The following is a 26,312-nucleotide window of genomic DNA, read 5'->3' on the forward strand; positions in this document are numbered from 1 at the left end:
ATAGCCAGGTGTCAAAATTCATTGTCAGTGAAAAAGATGAACCACTAAGGAAATCCATGAATACAGTTAACGCAGAACTGGCAGTTGGTCCGTGGCCTTGTCTCTACTTGCCATATGTGTGCCATCAGAAGAGTTACAAATATCCATGCCTAAATTTGCCTCTACTCCCAAACAAATGTGTACAAACACCAAAAGACAGTTGTTAAAATTGCAGAACATAGCTAGACTCGTAAACCTAACAGTACCAAACTCAACTGTCATTGTCCACATTGTTTTAATCAACAGTTACAGAAACCCTGTGGAAAAAGCCATGTTGATTTCTGTTATTTTTATTGTTTCTATAGCTCATAGAAAAAATATAAAACATATAAATACAGGGCTCGCAAACATACTGAATAAAGGGGAAAAATATATGATGAACCAACACAAAGTCCAAAAACAAGTAACGCAAGGTGCTCCAATCCAAAGTGAACAAAAAAAAGATGCTTGAAAAACTTTAGGTGCACAACACCCCCTTATGTGTCCCCACTCACCAGATCCGCGTGACCCCCAGCTTTTCAGTCTGGTGGGTCAGTTTAAACTTGATATGGATGTCTTTAGGATGGTGTGTGGAAAGCCAGGTCAACAGATCCAGGGTTCCTCAATGAAGAGTGGATTCTTAGAAATCCACAATAAAATGTTTATTTGCCCATGTTGACTTTCTATATATGTATTTTTGCCCTATGTTTAGGGATATTTCATGCCCTAGTGTACCAATGCACTCATCATTTTGGGGTATGTAAATCCCAACAATGAACTTCTACTATTTTCTCCCCTTTGGCCTGCTATATATATATACCATTGGAAGTGTTTAGTTAAATCTGTGTAATAAATGCAATACCCATTGATTTTGCAACAAATCCTGTGAGCCTTTCAGCAGTTGTTTTTCTATAGTGTTTAAAGACATACAAAATTGGGAAATATTCATGTACACTAGAGATGAACTGGATGTTTATTATGCCTTGACATATGCTATTATGGTAGCAGCAAAAATTATAAAAGTCAAACCATTTAATTAATGACTCATGTTTCTTTTCTGTTCCTAGAGCACAAGACGTGATTGCTGATGAGTTGTTTATAATGTATCATTATTAAATCAGATGCAATCAGTTTAAAATCTGCAATATATGCAATTATAATTATTAATTTGCTTTAATTTGCATAATTATGCATACACAAACTAAGGGGCTTATCTAAATCTCAAAGGCTCATCAATAACAAAGTTTTAACCAGCTAATATTGAATTAGGTAATAAAGTGAACACAAAGCCTTTTTTCATGCATGCTTTTCATGAATAACTTTTCATCAGAATTATTAAAGCAATAAGTTTGCATGGTTTAATTTAATCCTAATGTTGTTTAAATGTTGAAATGTTCAGTTAATAATGTAATTTAATAATATGCTCCACTTCCCATACAATCTGATAATCTAAGTCTTAGTAAAAAAGAAAAACTGTGTAGGACTTTTGCAGTGTTATGTGTTTTGTTAAAAGAACTACTGCTGATGCCTGGTTCATAGAACAACCTAGACTGGGCTGGCATCTAATACACATATAACTGCATGAAAAATATATATGTGACCCCCTCACATAAAAAAAAAAAAAAAAATTGGCCCAGCGTACAAGGTTTATTGGCTGTGGTACCCCTAGCTGTAGGGTCATAAGTGTGCTAATGCTTCAGGAAGAGGCAAAACAAAACTTTCAAAACACCAGTCTTGACAGGGTCATTCTATCTAAAATTAATGGGAGAATCGAGGAACATCAAAACAAGAAGACCCTGTACAAATTATTTTGATATATAAGTTGGTCAACAAGGGAATGAGATTCTATTAATTTGCATTTTTGTAACTTGATTGAATGTTTTTCTTTTTTTTTTTTCCATCTAGGTAATGTGACATTTATGTGTCTTAGTTAGTGGTAAGTTAACTTTTGCAAGTTCACTTTAGTTATCCCCATCCTACTTACTCCAGAGGTCTGTTTATTTAGTATACTAGTATACTAGAATCTTCTTGAAAGAAATGTTATTTCTGGTATGCAAAATTATATCACTTATATGGATGCACTCCACTATGCATGCTCAATGGATAAATACAGTTGATAAATTTATCCCCTATAAAAAAATTGTTTGTGACAATATAAACTATAAAAAACAAACATAAAGTATGGTATGTTTGGGGCAATTCTGCCCTTACATTAAACAACAGTTGGAGCTAACCTGAATCATATTTTCTTGGTATTATTTGTTTACAACATGTGAATTGCTCATGATCAATCCAATGGTTAATGTGTATTCAATGGATTATTGTGAAATAAGAGACATCTGTTCACTGTTTATTTCTTAATTTATCGTTCATCTGTTACTGCATTGTGAAAACAGAATTGTCATGTACCACATGCTGTATGTGAACTATGTTTTCTGTCATTGTACATACTATGAAATAAACAGAGTTAAAAAAAAAAAGTGGCAGTAAAAATGTAAAACTGTATGTTGATTCAGACCACCTGTGTACCTGTGTATGGGGATCTCTGTGAAGACTAACAGCATGGAGTCCATATGGATAAATATGCATGGGGAAAGTCATTATTGGTGTTGTAAACTACTTTACATGATGCTGCAGACATATAAATGCTACAAACTGGAAAAGCAGGCCCTGCTTCTGGACCCCTAAAGCAGATGGAAACCTTAAATTCCAGTGTGTGGGTGCCGCTATATATGCTATAGGTTCCATTATTCTGTATATTACTGCCAATTGTTATTTAACACTTTTTCACACGTGTATTGTTTTATGTTGTTTTTAGGTTGTTTTTAGGTTATTGTAAATACGTGAATGTGAATTGTGAATAAAAATAATTTATAACATATACTGTAATAAGGCATTTTTGGACATATTACTATATATACAAGTCCCTATACATAGAGGGGTTGTGTTTTTTTTTTTCATATTAAACTCTGGTGTGGGACTAGTTTATCTTGACAGTGAAATGTAGTTTTGCTTTCTGTATAGAATAGTTATGGGCTGTTTTTTTTATTTTTGTTGTTTTGAACAACAAACAACTGTTTGCTTCTACAAAGTCAGCATGCCATTCACACAACAATGTAGTGTGCTGAAACAAAGTGAACTGTGTACCTCAACACACAAAAAATAGGTATAGTGCATTGTAATGTGTCATGATGCACTGCAGTCCATGTACATTGGAAAGGTGCTGTGGATACGTGTGGACAGTTTTATGCTGCTGTCTTAGGAGAATAAATGCATTTTTTCCTCAGAGATAATGGTTATAAGATAAGATCCACAACACTGTGCTAACTATAGACCAATTTCCTTGTTAAATTCAGATACTAAGGTTCTAGCAAAAATCCTGGCACAGAGGTTACAGAAGCATATTGTAAACTAGTTCACTCTGATCAAACAGGTTTCATGAAGGGCCGTGAGGCCAGGGATAACACCATAAGGGCTTTACATATCCTCCATTGGATGCAAAATGGACCAGATAAAATACCTATAGTGACAGTATCAATGGACGTCGAAAAGGCTTTTGACAGGATGAGCTGGGCTTTTATGACTGAAGTTTTTAAAATTAATGAAGGTGGGTGATTGCATAATGGGTTGGATATTGGCACTGTATGCAGCTCAGAGAGCAAGAGTCAAAGTAAATGGTACCTTGTCAAAGTATTTTCAAATATATAATGGCACGAGACAAAGGTGTCCCTTGTCTCCATTATTGTTTGATATGATACTAGAGCCTTTTTTATGCAATGTAAGAAGAAATATAGATATACAGGGGATGTGTATTGAGGCACAGGAGCACAAGGTCCTGCCATATGTGGATGACCTATTGTTCTATCTGTCCTCACCACAGTCCTCATTACCAGCATTGATGGCAGAAGTTGGCAGAGCTTTATCTAATTTTAAGATTAATTTTGAGAAGTCTGTAATCTTGCCATGTCATGTGTCCACTGAAATGACCAGGACTCTGCATAACTCTTATCCCTTTGTATGGAATAAAAAGTCTCTTGTTTATTTAGGAACGCATATTACACATATTAAACGTTTATATGATTTGAATTATAGTACCTTAATGGAGGGGGTAGTAGAGGAATTGAATAGGTGGAAAGGGCAATTATTAACTTGGTTTGGAAGGGTAAATGCAATAAAGATGAATATACTACCTAAAATAATTTATTTCTTCTATACAGTATCAATTTCCCATCCATTTTCAAAAATATACGGAGGGCTTTTGTCTCTTTTGTATGGAATAATAAACATCCTAGACTTGCCTATCATATATTATGAAAAGGGAAGTTAGAAGGTGGTATGGGACTACCTGATGTCAGGCTTTACTATAGGGCAATGGCCTTAGTACGTATTTTAAACTGGAGTCACGACCAACTTAATAAAATATGGGTAACGCTAGAACAAACAATGGCAGGAAGGAGATTGACAGGACTACCCTGGATTCCAAAGTCAAATAGGGGACTCTCAAAATGGATGTCACCATTAACTCAGAGTACTTTAATGTTGTGGGATAAACTTAATCAATTAGGAGAGTACACTTCCTGGACGTCTCCTCTTGCACCACTGGAGGGGTTCCCGTGATTCCCACCGGGGGAAGTGGAGGGATCAATGGGGGTGTGGGGAAAAGATGGAGATAAGTCATGTGGCAAATTTGCTCCACATGGAACCCTATTGCCCCTAGTGGAACTAGTGCAGAAGCTAGGACCAGTACCAATGGTCGAGTGGAGGTACCACCAATTGGTATTTTTTTAAATAAGATTAAAACTATGATAAGACCCTTGAATATGCTCACTATATTTGAATCTAGGTGTGTGAAGATAAGGGCCGGTCACTTACTGTCCCAAATGTATACATTAGTTCTTGGGACTAAGGAAAACACAATACTTTACTAGATGAGAGAATGGGAAGGCGGATTAAACCATGGCTTTACCTCGACCCAAATTAAAAATATTATTGAATCCACATACCATACATCCATAAGTTCCCAAATTCAAGAAATGTCTTATAAATTCTTGACTATGTGGTACCAAACCCCAGTTAGACTGGTACAGATCTACCCGATGGCAGATGCCAATTGTTGGAGAGGGTGTGGGCAGAGGAGCACCTTCCTCCATATATGGTGGCTATGTCCCCTGATTAGAGGATTCTGGCAAGAAATTGCTCCTTGGGTAGAAAGGTTGTCCCCCGGAACAATAGAACTAATGCCCTTAGATTTCTTATTTCATGGGACAATGACATCGATTAGATCATAAAAGGACAGTACAAGACCACATTTATTAAATGCGGAAAAATTACTAATACCTAGATTATGGAGACTATGAGGTAATCAGTTGTGCCTCCAACCGTGGACCTTTTTAACTGCATTATTCTGTGATATGGATTTATTGGGACAAAGCCAGCAGTGGCATACATTAACTCAGGGAGGAACCAATAGTATTTCAGCTCAAAGGGAACCCATCCACAGTCTTACTTATGCAGAAGCTAACATTCCAGTTTTATCTGACATGCACATTTCAGGCATGGAAAATTAGCAGGCAGATTTCCTAAGTCCTGCACTTGGACTCAAGAGAATGATCTCTTCACCAAAGGATGTTGCAGGACCCCTGTCACAGACAGGAAATGCCAAATGTGGACAGCCTGTCTTCCAGGTTCAACAATAAGCTAAACAAACTAAACAAAAAATACAGACATTCTTTAGCCATAGCAGTGGATGATCAGATGACTTAGTGGGTGTCACAATATTTTGCTTTGCTGGATTCAAATGGAGGGTATTCCCATGATACTAATCACATTGAATGGGCCCTGGTAGATGTCGTAACTCCAACCTCATCAGAAACCTCATCATGGGCTTTGCAAGACTGTCTGGATTCCTTGCCCCAATTACCGGTTTACAACCTTGCTTCTCGGTTGCTAGCTTTATTGGCATGGCTGTTAAAGTGCTTGTAAACCCACAAAAAAACTACAAGACAAAGGCATAATGAGCCAGTATGCATAGCATACTAGCTCATTATTAAATACTCACCTTAGATTGAAGCCCCTGCAGCGGTCCCAGTACACAGCTTTGGACAGCGACATCGCTCCTGGAGTTACTTTTGGCTATTGCGGTCTCTGGTGCTGTGATTGGCCAGAGCTGCAATGATGTCACTCCTGCACATGCTCACGGGAGCCTCCAGTAATGGCACACTAGCTGAAGCAATGGCACGAACATGCCATTGCTTCAGTGCGCATGTGCCGATGATGTCGGCACATGCTGATACAGGGGATACCTCCTGAACCATGCAGGTTTAGGAGATATCCGGCGTAGCTACAGGTAAGCCTTATTATAGGCTTAGGCATAGAAGTCTATCTGAATCCATTATTCCTAGACTCCTTAAAGCTAGGAAATCAAACCCTCGCAAATCTGCTATCACACTTGAAAAACATACTTCACATGATTCGAGCCATGAAAATTCTATTACAGGTAATAGTCTGGAAGAGACATCCTAACTCTTCTCCAGTCTGGTCTGGATCTAATTTTTCTTGGTAAAAGCCTTCATACAAGGTTTCACCTATACTTCCACCTGTGACTCCATGGTACTTGACTTAAGAATAGAGCTCCAATTTTCCTGTTTTCCATATTTGTAAATCTAACAACTGGTCTTCTGTTTAAACATTTTCTGAATTCTAACAGGTGGATGGTCATGTCCTTAAAGTGATTGTAAAGTCTCTCTTTATTTTTTTCTTAATAACAAACAGGTTTATACCTGCTCTGTGCAATGGACTTTTACAGGCCCCAAACCTCCTCTTCTTGGGTACCCCACTGGTGCTCCTGGCTCCTCTCCTCCACCAAGTGCCCCCATAGAAAGCCGCTTTCTATGGGGCACTTGTGCAGTCTCATTCCTGAGCCCCAGCCCTGCCCTTGGCCACTGACTTTCATTGACAGCAGCAGCAGCCAATGGCTCTTGCTGCCTCAGCAAAGCCAGTGGGGCCAGGAAGTGAGGGAAGAGCTGCAGACGTGCACAGTGCTGAATCAAATGAGGGCTCAGGTAAGTAAAAGGGGGAATGGGGGGGACTGAGGCCTAAATATTTATGACCTTAATACAAGGAATGTTTAGGCTTTATAAACACTTTAAGATCTTTAAGGCAGCTCTGTGTACTGCAAGTAGTCCCCTATCTAACATGAAAAGAGAAGCCTCAAACAAATTAAAGATATACCACTTGGCCAGTATTGCATCTGCTCTTATCAGCTAAAAGGCTAAATAACTAATATAAAGCAATGTATTTATTTGTTACTTTCTTTCAGATGGCACAATCATTCAAGACTAGAATAAAGAAGCTGACATATAATTGATGAAGCTTAACTGTAGATCAGCAAGCTTAATTTCTTATATGTGTACGTTTTTTTGGAAGTATTCAGATATAACATAAAATTATATGAAACCAAACTATCAGTGAGAATCAACATACGTTTAATCCGCAATTTAAAGAGACACCCTCTTTCCTACCCCCCATAAGTACTCAGGTAGATTGGTTAAAACGTGTTATGTGCAGAATGTGGAGGTTTCATGGTAAAGCTTTACCTTTGCTGTCTGAGCAAAAAAATTTTTTCTAATGCTTCTCATTTTCCTTTTTTCAGCGAACTTACAGAAACAGCAGTGATGATGTGCAAAGCGCAGTATCTCAAAGCAATCAAATTAATTTCAATTTTTTTGGCTTATGTGTGTTTTCTGTGCATTATACATGCTACCATACCCTCTGCACCTTTTAACTTCTTTACTGAATAATCCCAGAAGTGTTTTTTTTCTGAATGATAGTTTAAAAAATGTGCTGCATAAAATACAATCATAAATTGCTTTTAAACATTCCAGTGCTTTCATAAACATTTTAGAACTCCATCAGATTTGAAAAATGGCTTGAGAAAAACCACACATGCATCTAAACTCACAAAGAAAACCTTTGAGAATCTAGGGCTGGCTTCTTTTCGCACTATAAAATAACATGCAGGAAAGACAAAACGAGGGTGCCAGTTCAGAAATTATGATAGGATCAAGTAGAAACACTGCAAATATATAGAGATATATTGCCTTTTAAAGATGTCACTGTGTTCAGAACCATCTGATAATTCCACAAGAGTTGTAAAATTACTTCAGCAAAACCATACATGCATTTAAAGCCTCTAAGAGAAAAGAAGACTGAGAATATGAAGTTTTGGCTGTGGCTTATTTTCTGACTCGTAAACAACATGCAGAAAAGTCGAAATGAGGACACTAGCTCAGAAAAATATGATAGGGTCACACAGAAACACTGCAAACAACCACATTATGTGTTGTCTCTACATACTGCCTAAAATGATGTGGAGTCACCAGCAGAAACTTCTGAGTCGGATCCATGACCAGTGTCTTGTGCATCTGACTGGTCTGAGGATGGTTTTTTGCTCTCTGTACTTTGATTTGAATCTTGTACTTCAGAATCATCAGATGCCTGAGAAACATCATCACCCTCATGACTGGCTACTGTGCCCTGACTTTGTGCATCAATAGATGAGTTTTCTCCACTTTCTGCATCACTTTGTACATCTCCTGATTCACTGCCCCTACTCTGACTCTCTTCAGATTTTACTGAAGTTCTTGATACAGATGCTTCACTTATATCATCCCTTTCATCTTCACTCTGTTCACCACTTGCTTTACTAGCGTAGTCATTTTCATCATCCTCATCTTCCTCTGAATGCTCTTCTTCAGACTCTTCTTCTATTGTACTTTGTGCTTCACTTTCAATATCTGATTTCTTTGACTTATAACTGGATTTTGCACTACTTTTTTCACTTCCTTCTTCAGATTGTCCAGTCACATCACTCTTTTCACTTTTAATGCTGGAAGACGAAGTGGCTTGTTTACTACTTCCTGATTTCACGTCTGAGCTTTTCAAAGATGTCTTGGACTCTGCTTCAGATGACCCCTCACCATAGACACTCGATTTTTCTGTAACAGAACAAACAGATTCCTTATCTGTTTCATCACTCTCCTCTTCCTCCTCCTCTTCTTTCTCAGACACTGATTCTTCTTGCTTGCTGTCCATAGATTTAGACACAGATTGTGCATCATCATCTGATTCTTCTTGTATTTCACTCCTTTCTTCATCAGAATCTACAGTGCTTTCATTGGTTTCATCCTGATCTAATGTCAGCGTCAAGTAATCTTTATCTGCTTGAGATGGAGCAGTACTGCTCCTTCGAGATGATTCATCCGATGGTTTTAGTGAACTTTTATCTTCATATTCTGTCTCTTCACTTTCTTCAGAATCACTTTCTGCTGTTACACTAATTGAAACTCCAGATTTGCTTTCGTCTCTTTCAGATTCACTCTCTTCTGAGTCTTCATCTTCCTCATCTTTTTCACTATCAGCTGATGTTTTAGTAGAAGAAGTCACTGACTTTCGGCGGGAATGTAGCTTTCTGGCAACACTGATTCGTTGAAGGGCACGATCTAACTTTCTTGTGACTGAGTGTTTATCTGTTGTTTTTTGGAAGTAACTTCCTTTAATAACCATGCTGTCATCACCTTCAACTTGACGCGCAGAAACTAGTTTAGCATATGTAGAATCCTTCCCACCCTTCACCTTTTGAAGAATCATTGGAAATATTTTAGCTTTTTTCCAAGGAGAATGATGGGGTATCTCTGCAGCCTCAGAAGATTTATGAGTGCTCACTGCTACACGGCTTATCTGCATAACTGCCTTCAGTTTTTTCTTTCCTTGACTGGTTCTAGCTACTGGCATGCTACCTCTGGCTGGACCAGGCCTGCCTGCTATACTTCCTCTGCCTGGCCCCTGACCTCTGCCTCTCCTGGAAGGAGGTCTCCCACGCATTCTTACCTGAAATTTTGTAAAAGGAATTCACAGTTAATAACTTAAAATTTATATTTTGAATTTTGCATTTCTACACATGTGAGACTATTTTAGGGAAACTGGTGAAATCAGGCATTTCCTGACTTTCCAGACTTTGCCTGACTTCAGCATTTTGCCAGTCATTTTTACACCCATAACTTTTGTGATATCATTATTTTGTAATGAACAATTCCAGTCTTGCCTTAGTATTAAAGTACTATTAAAAAGAAAAAAAAAAGTAAATGTATACTTACATCTCCTTCTGTGCTAGGTCCATGAGGACTATAATAATATCCACCATCGTTCTCAGCAACCACTTCTCCATAATCCTCATACATGCCAGATGGTGACAGCAATCTTCGCCGGCTTCCATACTGAGGCAGTTCATACCTACAGTAAACACCATCATATTAAGGTTATTTATTTGCATCTTTCAAGAGTAGGGATGTGCACATTTTTAGACAGAGAACAACCTGTTCACAAAAGGTATAAAAGAGGCCTGCTACATCAAGCTATAACAGCATGCTATATCAAATTAGAACTAAAATAGCTACTGTATATTACTGTGTCTTTTTAATCCCTGTTCTGGGATCCTCTGCTATATGGTCTATCACTGTTTTGTGTGTATAACTTACATCATAATGAAAACACAGAGACACATTTAGTTATGATAGGTAATGAATATTTAAAAGTAAAAACATTAGACATACCCATGCTCATAGCTGTAATAGTCTTGTCCATAATACTCCTGACCTGGATCAATGCCAGACTCCATTGACAATTCCTTAAGAAAAATAAAATAAAAATATGTATGTTTTAGGAAATATTTGAGTTTATTTGCCATTGCTTTCCTTCCACATTAAGTATGCATTGTACAGCAACCCAGTGCAACCAAAGGGAATCTGTTTCAATGACCTGCTAGCAGTAAACAAGATTCTAAACCTTCTGGTTTAATGCATTTTGAACATTTGTTTTTGCAAATTAATAAAGACTGTGAGTAAGGAACACTTGTCTATAGTGGTTAATATTTTTTGTGATGTAAATGTAGACACTGACTATATGTAGAGTGCAGAAAACCATGGCAATCAATTTGTTTTACTTTTACTATTCACACATAAATCATATTGATTATGAGTTACAGTGTCACATACTTTTCTCCACCATACCGTTTGTCAAAATGCCAGTGAAGAGCTGTCATACCTGAAAGAATGTGCTACATTACACTTTTCATTTTACCTATAACAATGTCACTTAACAAACCAGCAGTTTTAGGTGCCACTGCAATCTAATGGGGCACAGGCAATAAAAGCTATTGACATGCACTTAGACGGTATTCATAACACTGAATCTGTCAGACCTTTCATGTTTGGTAGGGCAGTAAAAATAGTGATTTGGTGCAATACCTATATTGCAATTAGGCCATATGCTATTTCTATATTAACATCAAACTTGTTAAGATGGTTTTATTAACAAAAGACAGGCAAAAGAAGCCTGTAGGCAAAAGGTAATGCAACATTATTAATTATACTTTAAGTCAATGTAAACTAAACAAAACACAACCAACAATTTTTTTTGAGGTTTTTTGTGTTTTTCCCTTTTCTGTCTTCTTTTTTCTTTGTTTTATTTTAAACAGGATTATTATCACTGTAATTTGTTATGAAGATTAAAGTGTTACTTCCCAGTATGATTTCATATTTCAAATGTAAGTGGAAACATGCTACACTGAATCACCTGAATGCTTCTTACATGACTTGGGACTTCAGTAGGAAGGTCTTCCCATCATAGTTCTAAGCTCTAGTCCTTGAGTTTGTAGTGTTCCCACCCACTTTGAGATGTTTTTAATCTTTCCATTTCGTTAAACAAAAAATATGTAAAAATTCTAACAGGGATAGTTGTAAGCAATCATAATGAATGTGGGAAGTGTGCAGACCAGGGATATCACTACCAGAGTCACTTAAAAATCCCAGAGACCATCAGATGATTTAACCCTGTAGTACCTACAACATTGAAATATTGTGGATGGAGGAATTCTTTAAGTGATTATATAACAAAATAATAATGTGTGTCCTTGAATATGTGACCAATTAGCAGAATATTTAAATGACTGAACATGGTAATACAATAATGTATATTTACATATTTAAAAAAACTGTTTTGTATAGTAGAAGTAGGTTTTACATACAGTAACTGTTAACAATTTCATTCATGTCAGAACATTTTCAACAGTGCCAACATGCATTTTTTAAATGTAGAAGAAAGGAAACAACAATACCTCAGGTTTTAGGAGAGATGGTCTCAGCAATTGTTGTTGCTGGTCCCATTGAAAAAAGACGGGCATAAAAAAGATGCAGATAAGTAAGGAAGAAAAGAACAGATTGGGAAAAATTAAGACCATTTTTAATCTCTCTCTCTCACTATATATATATATATATATATATATATATATATATATATATATATATATATTTCTATGCACATTTGTAAAATAAACAAGTGAATAAAGACGACATCTATTAATAATCAATATTAAAGCTGAACTTCAGGCAAATATAAAACGTGCTAATTAATGCAGCTCTCTATTCATTACTCCATTTAAAATTTATTTTTAAATGTAGACTTTGCAAATACCTGAATTTGAATTAGAATATTTCTATCGCAGTTCCTGTAAACCAGAATTTAGACTGGTGCAGGAAGAAGCAGTGCAAGTAGCCAATCAATTGTGCCTCAGTGTAAGGATCATTCTGATAAATGGAAAATACAGAATGACCGAGAGACAAGCTCATTGGTCGGCTGCTGCTGCGTCTTCTTCTTCTTCTACTCTAATATTCTATTCACAGGCTGGGTGGGAGGAAAAAGACCTGTAAATATTACTGAACTGCAGTAGATTAAAACCTGGTAAGCAGGGTTATGGAGTGTGGCAAAGCTGTGTAAATCTCAGGACCAGATAGATGAAAAATCCTTAAAAACAATTTGTAAGTTAAAGCATAATCCTTATACAGTGGTGTGAAAAAGTGTTTGCCCCCTTCCTCATTTCCTGTTCCTTTGCATGTTTGTCACACTTAAAAATCTCCATAGGCAATGTTTAAATGTTTTTTACAGGTTGTATGTTTTATGCTATTTTTTTTTTTTTTTTTTTTAACTGTAAATTTTTATTATGAAATGAAAGGAAGAGTCAGAAGAAAGGTACATAGCCAAACGGGCATACCCTGGCAGTAAACTTGTCAAACAGGTAGGGTACATACAGATACAGTGGTGTGAAAAAGTGTTTGCCCCCTTCCTCATTTCCTGTTCCTTTGCATGTTTGTCACACTTAAGTGTTTCGGAACATCAAACCAATTTAAACAATAGTCAAGGACAACACAAGTAAACACAAAATGCAATTTGTAAATGAAGGTGTTTATTATTAAAGGTGAAAAAAATCCAAACCATCATGGCCCTGTGTGAAAAAGTGTTTGCCCCCCTTGTTAAAACATACTATAACTGTGGTTGTCCACACCTGAGTTCAATTTCTCTAGCCACACCCAGGCCTGATTATTGCCACACCTGTTCACAATCAAGGCATCACTTAAATAGGAGCTGCTTGACACAGTAAGGTCCACCAGAAGATCCTTAAAAGCTACACATCATGCCGAGACCCAAAGAAATTCAGGAATAATTGAGAAAGAAAGTAATTGAGATCTATCAGTCTGGAAAGGGTTATAAAGCCATTTCCAAAGCTTTGGGAATCCAGCGAACCACAGTGAGAGCCATTATCCACAAATGGCGAAGACATGGAACAGTGGTGAACCTTCCCAGGAGAGGCCGGCTGCCCAAAATTACCCCAAGAGCGCAGCGACGACTCATCCAAGAGGTCACAAAAGACCCCACAACAACGTCCAAGGAACTGCAGGCCTCACTTGCCTCAGTTAAGGTCAGCGTTCATGCCTCCACCATCAGGAAAAGACTGGGCAAAAATGGCCTGCATGGCAGAGTTCCAAGGAGAAAACCACTGCTGAGCAAAAAGAACATCAAAGCTCGTCTCAATTTCTCCACAACACATCTTGATGATCCCCAAGACTTTTGGGACAACATTCTGTGGAAGGTGTGTGTCCAAGTATATCTGGCGTAGAAGAAACACTGCATTTCATAAAAGGAACATTATACCAACAGTAAAATATGGTGGTGGTAGTGTGATGGTCTGGGGCTGTTTTGCTGCTTCAGGACCTGGAAGACTTGCCGTGATAAAAGGAACTATGAATTCTGCTGTCTACCAAGAGATCCTGAAGGAGAATGTCCGACCATCTGTTCGTGTACTCAAGCTGAAACGAACTTGGGTTCTGCAGCAGGACAATGATCCTAAACACACCAGCAAGTCCACCACCGAATGGCTAAAGAAAAACAAAATGAAGACGTTGGAGTGGCCTAGCCAAAGTCCTGACCTGAATCCTATTGAGATGTTGTGGTATGACCTTAAAAAGGCCGTTCATGCTCGAAAACCCTCTAATGTAACTGAATTAGGACAATTCTGCAAAGATGAGTGGGCCAAAATTCCTCCAGGACGCTGTAAAAGCCTCATTGCACGTTATCGCAAACGCTTGGTTGCAGTTGTTGCTGCTAAGGGTGGCCCAACCAGTTATTAGGTTTAGGGGGCAATCACTTTTTCACACAGGGCCATGATGGTTTGGATTTTTTTTCACCTTTAATAATAAACACCTTCATTTACAAATTGCATTTTGTGTTTACTTGTGTTGTCCTTGACTATTGTTTAAATTGGTTTGATGTTCCGAAACACTTAAGTGTGACAAACATGCAAAGGAACAGGAAATGAGGAAGGGGGCAAACACTTTTTCACACCACTGTATGTGCTTTATTTCATCTGTGTATTTATCAATTTGCATGAAGTATAGCATTAATATTTTAAAAAACATGTTTTTTGTATAGTTTTTACCTACAGTACTGTATATGCATAGGGAGGTGAGGCAGCAGTTTTTTGCTAAATACAGATGCAGGGTTCGCTCCTTTCTTTACAATGATTGTGTTGCTAGTGATCTTGCTCAGTTTAATTTTGTTCTGATTTAAAATAACAGTGGGGTAGAATTACTAAAACTGCAAAATCTGGTGCAACTCTGCATAGAAACCAATCAACTTCAGGTTTTTTGTCAAAGCTAATTGAACCAGCTGAAGTTAGAAGCTGATTGGCTACCATGCACAGCAACACCAGATTTTGCACTCTTCAGTTTTAGTAAATCAACCCCAGTGTGACAAAACCGCCATGGATATACAGTGTAGTATTTGTTGGAGGAGAGGTTCAAATCTCCATAATTCCCCAAAGCAGGTTTCTTTTAAATGTGTGAAATGTCACTAGATACACCTTGAATGTACATTCATTAGACTGAATTAAGTCATGTATATTATTCTATATTTTTATTGTATACCCAATTATGACACGCAGAATTATGATTCATAAAAAGTTTGCTACAGGAAAAAAGTTCAAAGAAACAAGGATTCTGATTGCTTGCTAGAAACAACATATTTTTGCCCTTAACACACTTTTCATAAAACAGCACCAATATCAATAACTATTCAAGATCATTCTTTCAATACTGATAATTGTAACAGTATATTACACTTATTATAAATGATACCAAATAAAGATCACTTAATTCATTATTTACTGGAAAACTTTGTTTTCTGAAGCATGCAACAGTACTTTAAGCCTAGCACATATGGGTCAAATGTGGGGCAGCATCAGCTGGTTCAATAGAAACCGGCCAACATTTGGCCCATGTGTACTGCAGCCGGTCCAACATGCCAACTTATGTCGAAGGGGCATGACCTAAAAAGGTCTGCAGATCGGCTCCCGATCAGTGCACTCAGCCAATGGCTGAGATTGCTGACCGAGGTGTTCTAGCAAGGGAGATCGCTGTACTAACATTGCAGAGTACAGCGGCTCCTCCTGAGCTGTCAGGTTTTTTCCATTCAGCCTTGCTGGGTTGAACGAAAACAAAAGTAGTAGTGTGGATGGCTTTAACTTATAAATTATCACAAGCAGCTCCCACCTAATCTTCTTGCCTTAAAATGTATTTAAGTCTCCCTTTATATTGCTGCAGAAATTGTGCTATATAAATCCTGTAGAAAAATAACAATAATAATGTAACATACTATAATGTAATCACTACAGTATTTGCTACTGTTGACATGGCTATGCATGATCGGATATCACTTATATTATATATTGTAATTTCAAATTATTTGGTATATACAGAAATAATGGAATCTGAAATAAGGTTCATACCTCAGGATGAGCATAACCCCGCCTGTAATAGATAAAAAAAAAAAATAATTAATCAAATTTACAATTTTTGGAAATACAAACTCACATTTGTAAAGCTATAGATCCGAAACATATTTGATGAATCATAGCCAGTGAATTGTTGACTCATTATAACCTATTGTTTTATTTGTATTGTTATTTTTTTTTTAACATGAAGACAACTAAACTTCTGCATTACATAACACACACCTTGGTCTCTTTGACAGTATTTGGTATACAGTTCATCTTGTCTTTGTATAATCTGAGCAAATTAAAGCTTATACATATTTAAAATACACATAACTTTGGACAGCCCCACATGTAGTAAAGGCAAAAAAAAAGCTGTACATGGGCTCTGTATCGTCTGCATGGACTTCTGTCATGGCAATAAATATATCACTGCATATAATGAACCATAATCATGACTGATTTGTGTTTTCTAAGTATCATTTAACCACTTGCTTACTAGGCACTTAAACTCCCCTCCTGTCCAGACCAATTTTCAGCTTTCAGCGCTGTCGCACTTTGAATGACAATTGCGCGGTCATGCTAAACTTTACCCAAATTACATTTTTATCATTTTTTTCCACAAATAGAGATTTCTTTTTGCAGTATTTGATCACCTCTGCGGTTTTTATTTTTTGTTAAAAAAATTTTTTTAAAAAGACCGAATTTAAAAAAAAACATTTTTTTTAATATTTTGTTATAAAATTTTAAAACAGGTAATTTTCCTCCTTCCCTCCTTTGTTGATGTACACTGATGAGGCGGCACTGATGGGCACCGATAGGTGGCAGTTATGGGCACTGATGGGTGGCAGTGATGGGCACTGATGGGTGGCAATAATGGGTACTGATCGATTACACTGATTGGCACCACTGGTAAGCATTGATGGCACTCATGGGCATTGATAGGTGGCACTGGTGGGCACTGGCAAGTGGCAATGGCAGGTGGCACTGGCAGGGGGTAGTGGTGGGCACAGATGAGGCATAAGTGCATCTTTCTCTTTGGAACTGATGTCCCTTGCAGATAAGCCAATTACCAAGCTTTTGTTTACAACATGTGATCAGTTGTCATTGGCTGATAGCTGATCACATGGTAAGGGCCTGGGACCAGACCCTTACTCGAATCAGTGATCACCCAAGTTTCAGTGACTCGGTGATCTCCCAAGTATCAGTGACTCAGTGATCACAGCACGCTCTGCAGGGCGGGTGCAGGGAGCGTGCACAGGGGAAATTCAGATCCACTCTGTGGCCATCATTCAACTATAGCGCGGACGTCAACTGGTTACATTTCTCATACACATTTATTTTTCTTTTTATGGATGAGGCAATACTATAGATTGGAGTTGGATCCCCACCATACAAAGCTTCCTTGATTTAGCTTTTGTTTATAGATGTATGCATCGTGGGATCTATGTTTTATTGAGATACTAAAAACAGGTTTTAACCACTTCAGTCCCGGAAGATTTTACCCCTTTCCTGACCAGAGCACTTTTTGCGATTCGGCACTGCATCATTTTAACTGACAATTGCACAGTAGTTTGATGTGGCTTCCAAACAAAATTGACGTCTTTTTTTTCCACAAATAGAGCTTTCTTTTGGTGGTATTTGATCACCCCTGCGGTTTTTATTTTTTACACTATAAACAATGAGCGACAATTTTGAAAAAACGCATTTTTTTTTACATTTTGCTATAATAAATATCCCCCAAAAATGTATAAAAAAATATTGTTTTCCTCAGTTTAGGCCGATACGTATTTTTCTACATATTTTTGGTATAAAAAAAATCGCAATAAGCGTTTATTAATTGGTTTGCGCAAAAGTTCGCTTTTACAAAATAGGGAATAGTTTTATGCCATTTTTATTAATATTTTTTTTTTACTAGTAATGGTGGCGATCAGTGATTTTTATTGTGACTGCGACAGTATGGCAGACACATCAGACACCTTTGACACATTTTTGGGACCATTGTCATTTATACAGCAATCAGTGCTATATAATATATAATGTAATCCTGTGTAAATGACATTGGCAGTGAAGGGGTAAACCACTAGGGGGCAGTCTAAGGGTTAAGTGTGTCCTAGGGAGTGTTTCTAACTGTGGGGGGGCATGGCTACGTGTGACCCATCACTAATCTCTGCTCCTAAACACAGGGAGCAGAGATCAGTGACATTGTCACTAGGCAGAACGGTGAGATCCTTGTTTACATTAGCATCTCGGCGTTCTTCCTCCCAGTGAGGCGATCGCAGGTATCCCCACGGCGATCAAGTCTACAGGACCCGCGACCCAACTCACGGAGGTCCCGGCCGGCGCGCATGCGATGGCATGATGGCAAATTTAAAGTACGCCCATTTGCCCAGCCGTGCCATTCTGCCAATGTACATCAGTGTGCGCCAGTCGGGAACCGGTTAATTATTATTTTTTTTTACTAACAGGGCTGAGTGCTCTGGGGACTTTTGATTTTTATTTAAGACAATAATGGTGTTCCCTTGAAGCCATGTTTAAATATGCAATGTGCAAATGTGTTTTGCTAAGAAAACTATAGTAAACAATGCTTGACTTTAGAAGATGTCCCTTGTTAAACTCCTGTTTGTAATTTGAAAAACACAGGCAATGCAATGCAGCCAAAGGTATTTTTCTCTTGCTGGATGTTTTGGGAAGGTATATTTCATATTAATCTATTACAAAGCATCTTTTATAAAATCACAGTCTGGTTTACATGATTAAGAAGGGAACAAAATATCAACAACCATAATTTAAAATGTCAACAACCAGATTTAAATTGAAATTCACGTACAGTGAATTATACTTCAAACGCATGTCAACATTTGAGTCACCATGTTTTCCAAAATCTGAGATTGTGTAAATGCTGTAACAGCAGGGCCGGCATCACAATTAGGCGGCACAAGGAGCCGCCTAGGGTGCCAGGATGGAGGGGGCTTTAAAATCCTTGCAGACACAGTGACCCTGCACCGCTCGCTGCTATCACACACCGCCACACTGAGTAGATTGGAGCTCTATTGCAAGATGCGGGGTGAAAAGCCAGAGGATGTGGGGTGACAAGCCAGAGGATGAGCCGGGTGGGGATAAGGATAAACAAGAGGCAGCAGGGCAGGTGCTGAAGTCTATGTGGTCAGCTGCAGGAGGAGCGTCTTCTCCCCCAGGTACCAAGACTTGTACAGTGTGGAGATGGAAAGTGGCTATACCTCTATCTCAGGCGCTCAAAAATATGTTAGCTGTCTTTTGTACTTTTACTGTAATTAGTTCACTACCAAGATGTTTGGTTGAAGCTCTCATTGGTTTGATTACAAATACAAATGACCTTAGAAGACAATAGACATCTCTATCCCTCTGTTTCATACCAAAACACAAATGTATTGGTGTATAATGGAACTGTGAGACAGGAGAAAAAACAAAGTGTTGGGTAGCAAGAGATTACACATTGAATAGACCAACAGATCCAAATAGGAGATAAAGCATGGGGGGATTAACTGAGTGGGTGGGGATAGAGACAGGGGGGGAGGGGGTCAACAAATAAATGATCCTATAATTTCCTTCTCATTCTTTGTATGTATATTTGTGAGAAGTGTGCATAAGAAAGGTTATTAAAGATATGAGCGGTAGTTATGTAAGGAGCACATGTGTTTGCACGATCAGTGCATCTACTGTATACAATGCTTTTTAGACTCTTATGCAAAAACATATTAAAGGCACATTTTCTTCTTGCAAAGTTGGACCTAGCCCTTAATGGTAAAACAATAAGCCTCCACCATCTGCTGGTCTACAATGCACAGCCAAATTCTAATCAAGAAATGTTAAAAAGACTGCAGGGTGGGTGGGGGCGTGGCCTGGCTATGATGGTGAACTGCTGCTGAACTGTGTAGCTCCCACCACCCACTGGTTCCACAGCAGCTCGATCAAGCTGTCTTCTACCTGCCTGGCTCAGCTGTCATGCCGCGGAATAAGGGAAAGACCAACACTATGGCTGAATCCATTAAACAGAAGAAAGGGGGAATAGCAGTTTACCTGATAGACTGCAGACCGCTGCATTCAGCTGGATCAAATATGGCAGAACTTCTCCTCCTCCCTCCCTGTCTGGAGACATCCCAGTGCTCCTGAAAGACATGCAGATGAAATCTTCTGCACCCTATCTCTTCTTATCTGCCATGTATGGGAAATCCATCTGGAACTGGGTCTGCACCTCAACATTGGGGGCTCTCCTGGGAATTTCTTAAAGATCCCCCAACTTGGCAGTATTTTTGAAGCAAGTGGAGGACACTTTCCAACCAGGATTTCTGAAGCTGAAACATTGCAAATAGGAGCTAGGTTGCAATCACCGGTCATACTGAGACCATTTCTGCTTTGCAATTAGTACAGGCTAGACTGGAACAACAGGATCACAAAATTGAGGTGATCCTATTACAACTTGATGACTATGAATCGAAGCCTTTGGAAAAACATTCGCTTGCCAGAGACAATAAATACCCTGGATTTGATTCGAACTTTCCTTACTGTTTTTGATAAAGCACTAGATAGTCCCCTCCAACACCTCTCCAACACCCCATAGAAATTGAGTGTGTTAATAGAGCATTGGCACCTCTGAATCCTGATGTGCATAAACAAAGAGATGTGATTTGCAAATTGCTCCATTTTCAGAACAAAGATGCCACCATGAAAGGCATGCAAAAGAGGCGTCATCTGGACATTGATAGGATGAAACTTTACCTTTTTCCTGATCTCTTGTACCAAACTTTGGCACTTCATGAAGCTGTATGCCCCCTCTTGGAGGCTCCCAAACATGCAGAGGCCATGTTATAGTGGGGTTTCCCCTTTTGGCTCACTGCCACTAGAAAGAGGTCATGGTTTCTCTTCAAGATCATGGTTAACAAGACAATAGCTGCACTTAAGGTATATGAGAGGATCAAACCATAAGATAATGAACAAAGTAATACATTAAGCAAATAATGCCCATATTGCAAAAGTCCATATTTGTGGATTCGCTATGTCAAGCACCAGGGGCAGCACCCTTAGAGTGAAGCAAAGACTCTGCAATATCAAAAGGGAACATAGAGAGGCACCAGACTAAGTGCAGTATGTTAAAGTGGTTGCAAACTGTCCCCCACAATGTTGTCCCATGTAAATCAGCATAAAAAACCCTAATGAACACTGCTTGTAGATATCTCCTTACTTGCATAGTATTGCTGTAATCCTTTTTGTTCTTTAGAATGACATCACTGAGCATGCCCATATCTCCCATGATTTACGGCACACTCTGTGTGCTTGTCTATCTATTATAAGGACTTCCTACGGCCACAACACTGAAATCCCACAAGACTGCATAATCATTCAGAGCTTCCTACTACTCCCCATGTGACCATGTGATGTCACATGGAGTGGAAAAAAGGGCATCGGACAGCATTACTGCAGTCTGAAGCTGATATGACTGACATAGACAAACACTAGATAATCGGCACAAGTAAATACTATGAAATAAAACAAGTCAGTATGAATGGTGAAGCAGGGTTGCCATAGAAATATTGGATTGAGAAAGGGGCTTGGTTAACAGTACAGGAAGTGCTCAATGTAAGGGCAGAAATACACTCTACTGTGGACTCTTTTAAACAGTAAGTAATATGTGATTTGGGCTGGATTACACTGGCTATAGTTTAATAATTACTTATTATAATGGACTAAATGAAAAGAAGCATCAGAGTGGGAGAGTTTACTTTCCCTTTTAGAACTTCAATTTATTGGAAAAATATGAAATTGTCAACTCACATCTTAGTTGATAAAAACAGGCATGTAAAGAATCATTTCAGTCAGTCCTTAGGCTTTCCTGAGTGGTCCTGGTGGATTAGCAGCATCAGATGGTGCGCCTGTGAAGCTAGAGGGTGATGAAACCGCCACATAAACGAGCATGGAACACAAGATGCCGCCATACCAAATGTGAGATCACTATGTAGGCTGTACTAACGTAAAGGGCAGTAACGCATTTTAGAACCTTCCGCTTCTTCCTCAGACCTGATAGGCTGCTAAAAATATAATATATATATATATATATATATATATATATATATATATATATATATATATATATTAGACTAACATTTCCAGCAGCCTATCGGGTCTGAGGAAGAAGCAGAAGCTTTGAAACGTGTTACTGTCCTTTTACCTCAGCACTGCCTCCATAGTGACGTCACATCCAGTGTGGCGCCATCTTGCTTTCCACGCTGTTTCATGTGGTGGCTGGCCACTTTTCATCACTCTCCAGCTTTACAGGCACACCATCAGACGCTGCTAATCCACCAGGACCACTCAGGAGAGCCTAAGAACTGATTGGAATTATGCCCCTTTTTTATCAACTAAGATGTGTGTTGCCCCTTGTCTTTTTGTTTCCAGTAAATTGAAATTCTCAACATACTGCACTTAGTCTGGCACCCCTCTGTGTTCCCTTGCTCTTCAAGATAAAAATGAATTGCCTCATTTTCATTAGACTCTCAATCTGTCAGAAGTGGATTTTCCTGACTGGAGGGGCTTGGAATACTTTCTGCACCTCCTACTCAGCCTGGCTAACAGGAGAAGAGACGCAAGAGGTAACAAATGTCTCACCAACCTGTGAGCACCAGGTTGGAATGAACAGTGATCTTGGAGCCATTTTTTCTATGGCTGTCCTGGGAAGTCTCCTTTATTGAGCTAATGTCTATGGGCCTTCCCCTGGATCACTTATGAGTAATAGTTTGATATACTATTGGAACTTTAGCTGCATGGCTGATCAATTATAACTCTTATTCATGACTATCAGGATGCATGTACCAATTATGTTGTGTGTTAATTTATTTATGTTTTCACAGGCTGATGATGGTCAATGTCTCCTTTTTATGATACCATTGGTGCCTCTGGCTTAAACTGGCTGCCACTAAATGGCCTGACTACTTACCTCACATAGGCCCACCCCTGGTAGTGATATTTAAAGGTGTCTACCCTTATGTGTTACTGCCTCTGGGGTGATTCTGGGGGGCAATTGGTCCAGAGGTTGCAATTGTGGTGTTATGCAATTTATTCTTTGTATCAGATTTGGTTTACTCATTTCTATTCCCCTAGTTGAAGTGCATTTCAGGTTATTAGTGTTCTGTTTGTTACACCCCCATTTCAGATCTTAAAATAGTGACCTACAAAGTCAGAAGTTTGGGTTTTCCATTTTAACACAGTTGCATATAGCGGGAAGTACACTCCTTCAAACCCAGGTCTTGATGCGTCAGGAAAACCATTTTACCACTGGGTCGATTCCTAAATTCCCCACATATGTTTTTGATCACTGGTTTTACAGTACTTCTCTCAAAATAGCAAAGGGTATAACCATAACTATCCATAAGAACTATCCCTTTATTCTGGAGGACTACTTAGCGGACCCTGAGGGTTGTTTTGTTATAGTCAAGGGCAAGCTATATGGTAACTCTTTCACCTTAGTCAGCATTTGCTTTCCTGGATGATGTGCACTGGAAAATTTAAGATGTCTCCTCCTTTGATTGTGGAAAGAGTCTCTGTGAAATGATGTGTAGCAAGAGTTAGGTACAACTTCATTATCTAGCCAATAGGACTTTAATCTCCACAGTCTGGTACCCACCATACAGGGACCATGGATTTCTATAGATAGTGGAGTGTGGTCTGAGATTCCCCTGGCCAAAGAGCTCCCAATGAGAGATTGGGCTTCAATAAAAAGTTTAAGTATAATGTATATGCTCAAAGGATCCAGGGTCTCGCAGTGTAGGTATTTAGCAACTAGGATAGACACTCCTCTTGAGTAATTGGAATAGGTAGTAGTATTGTTTTTTGCTATCTACACCTTTTAAGAGAAAGCAACTTAGAACTAGGGATGTTCATTTGTTCCGAATGATGCAAACATATGGGGTGTTCAATGAATGCCCCATAATGCACTGCGAGATCGCAGTGCATTGCTGTATGATGATTGGCCAAATCATGGACCTGACCTGCATGCTTTGGCCAATCACTGCGCGTTTTGCTAAGACAGCCATAACTGGCCAAAAGCAGGTTGCCTTTGGCCAATCATGGCTCATGGGGACTAAGTCAATGCCCCACACTATATGAGGCTGCTTACAGAGCAGCCATGTGTAGTGTGTGTATATATATATATATATTGTGGTAGTATGGTACCCCACCAGCAGAAGAATGCAGGGTTCTCAACCAGGCAGGTTGAGGGGCTCCAGGAAAGTTGTTTATTTGTGAGGAAACTGGCTTTTCAGTTTCCTCTGTGTTTTCAAAAATCCAGTTTGAGACCTGGAGCCCAGAGATTCCATAGTGTTATGGGTGGGACGGAATCAGAAGTCTGGCTGGATGATTGCACAGGTGGATCCTGGGTTTAAAACAGAGCCAAGACCATGGTTCTGGGCTCCACCCTCTCGAGGAGTCCAGGCGAGTAAGGGAGAAGTGTGCATGTCTGCACAGGTCGGTCTGTCAGAGCAGACAGAGGGTCCAAGCTTGTGGGCTGAAAAAGAAGCTAGTAAAGAGTGCTGAGGTACTGGGTGTACAGGAACTCTGTTACAGAGCCAAGAGGGCTGCAGCATAAGTCTGAGCAGCAGTGCTGCTAAAGAGAGCCAGGTGGCTTGGTATTTTTGGTTCTACTTACATTATTGCTGTGGAAAGCTGAAACCCCTGTGTGGGCAACTCTTCTGTTATTGAACTTTTCTTTCTTTAATAAAACGGCCTACAAGCCCTTAAAACGACATATCTGGCATGGACTCAGCTCACTGGTAAGCTCTACTCTTAAGCTAAAATAACCCCCAAATATTACAAGTGGTGTTAGAATGCGGGCAGAAGATGGTGGAATCTGGGTCCTTGCTCTACAGTAAGTTCAAGTCAGGAACTATTGGCTGTGTGTGGAAGTGCAGCCAGGCAAAAGGCATTGCGTGTTGCAGGTGGTGTACCTGTGAATGAAAAGTCACATTTTTTATTTTATTTTTTGCTATGAACTGTGTTTGTGTGCATGAGACAGCACAATCTGTGTGTGCAGCTGAGGAGAGCTTGCACGAAGAGAAAAGCAACTTGCTTTAAAGTGACAGCATTAAGTTTTTTTTTTTTTTGCTGGAAGGCACAAAAGTCTGGTGGAGAGACTGCAAAGATGAAGCAAGGGTTTGAGCCTGCTGGAGAGTATTGCAGACTGTTTTTTGCTACACCAACCCCAGTTAAAGGGGACGTGCATATTGTTGCCCCTGACAACGCTGGTGCAAGCAGGCCAGCTATCAATGTGCAGAAGCCTAATTTTGAAAGAGGATGCAATTGGGGAAGCCCTGTTAAGGCTCTGAAACAAGAGCGCTGTTTGCGGTGCAGAGAGTGGGGTCATGTTGTCGCCACGTGCCCATTGTCTCTGTCTCCAATACAAAGTGACATGGCCAGACAAAAGTCTAAAATGTTTAGGAAACCTGATTTTAGTCCCAGGAGTGCCCAAAAGGCTGATCAGAAGTTCAATAAGTATGTGGTTGCCCGTAGCAACCGTGGTGATGTGAAGGCTGCAGACGACCACGTGAGAAAAGTATGGCCTGCAGAGGATTGTGGCAAGGTGAAAGCAACAATGCTTCAAGGAGTGCAAAATCGCTGCATTTGGGAGAGTCAAAGTACAGCTGGAAGAGTGCCATCTCCCTTGGCAACAAGAGATGGGGTGTTAACCGGAAGGAGGAGCTACAGTGGAGATGTGGAGCGGCGTCCCACTAAAGATATGTGCAGAAATGTACCATGCCTGGAATGTGGTCAACTGGGGCATGGAATTTTTTCTTGTCCCAGGTTATGGAACATGCCTGGAGATGTAGTTACTGGGCAGAAGTCTTTGTCCGCAAGCCTAGATTTTTGTGCAAACATGTTGTCAGTCACCTCTGGCAACAGTGAGGAGGTACCTGTTGTGCTTGCAGGGGGTGCTAAGGAGTCAGAAGTGGCTGCTGCAGTTTCATTCCATGGCCACCAGGGAGAGTTGGCCAGTAAAAGTGTGATAAAGGAGAGACATCGTACTCAAATGAAGCCAGAGTTACCTGCTACAGATTATGGTAAGACTGTTGCAGTTTGTGGGACTGATTCCAGTGAAGTGGGAGTATAT

At 39.3% G+C, this 26,312-nt stretch overlaps 1 protein-coding gene across 1 annotated transcript in view; it reads right to left on the bottom strand.

Annotated features, from left to right (window-relative positions):
• Positions 1–8,128: 8,128 nt before the first annotated feature.
• Positions 8,129–26,312, bottom strand: part of PCDH15 (protocadherin related 15) — a 1,670,337-nt gene continuing 1,652,153 nt past the window's right edge. Inside the window, exons 35-39 of the mRNA XM_077454160.1 lie at positions 16,193–16,214; positions 12,191–12,229; positions 10,629–10,702; positions 10,173–10,308; positions 8,129–9,906 (exon numbers count right to left, since the gene is read on the bottom strand). Coding sequence (XP_077310286.1) covers positions 8,377–9,906; positions 10,173–10,308; positions 10,629–10,702; positions 12,191–12,229; positions 16,193–16,214 — 1,801 coding nt within the window. The 3' untranslated portion in view covers positions 8,129–8,376. The remainder of the gene's footprint in view (positions 9,907–10,172; positions 10,309–10,628; positions 10,703–12,190; positions 12,230–16,192; positions 16,215–26,312) is intronic.

The sequence above is a fragment of the Lithobates pipiens genome, unplaced genomic scaffold, assembly GCF_037356315.1.
Source record: "Lithobates pipiens isolate NorthernLeopardFrog02 unplaced genomic scaffold, aLitPip1_a1.2 Scaffold_25, whole genome shotgun sequence".
Taxonomy (NCBI): Eukaryota; Metazoa; Chordata; class Amphibia; order Anura; family Ranidae; genus Lithobates; species Lithobates pipiens.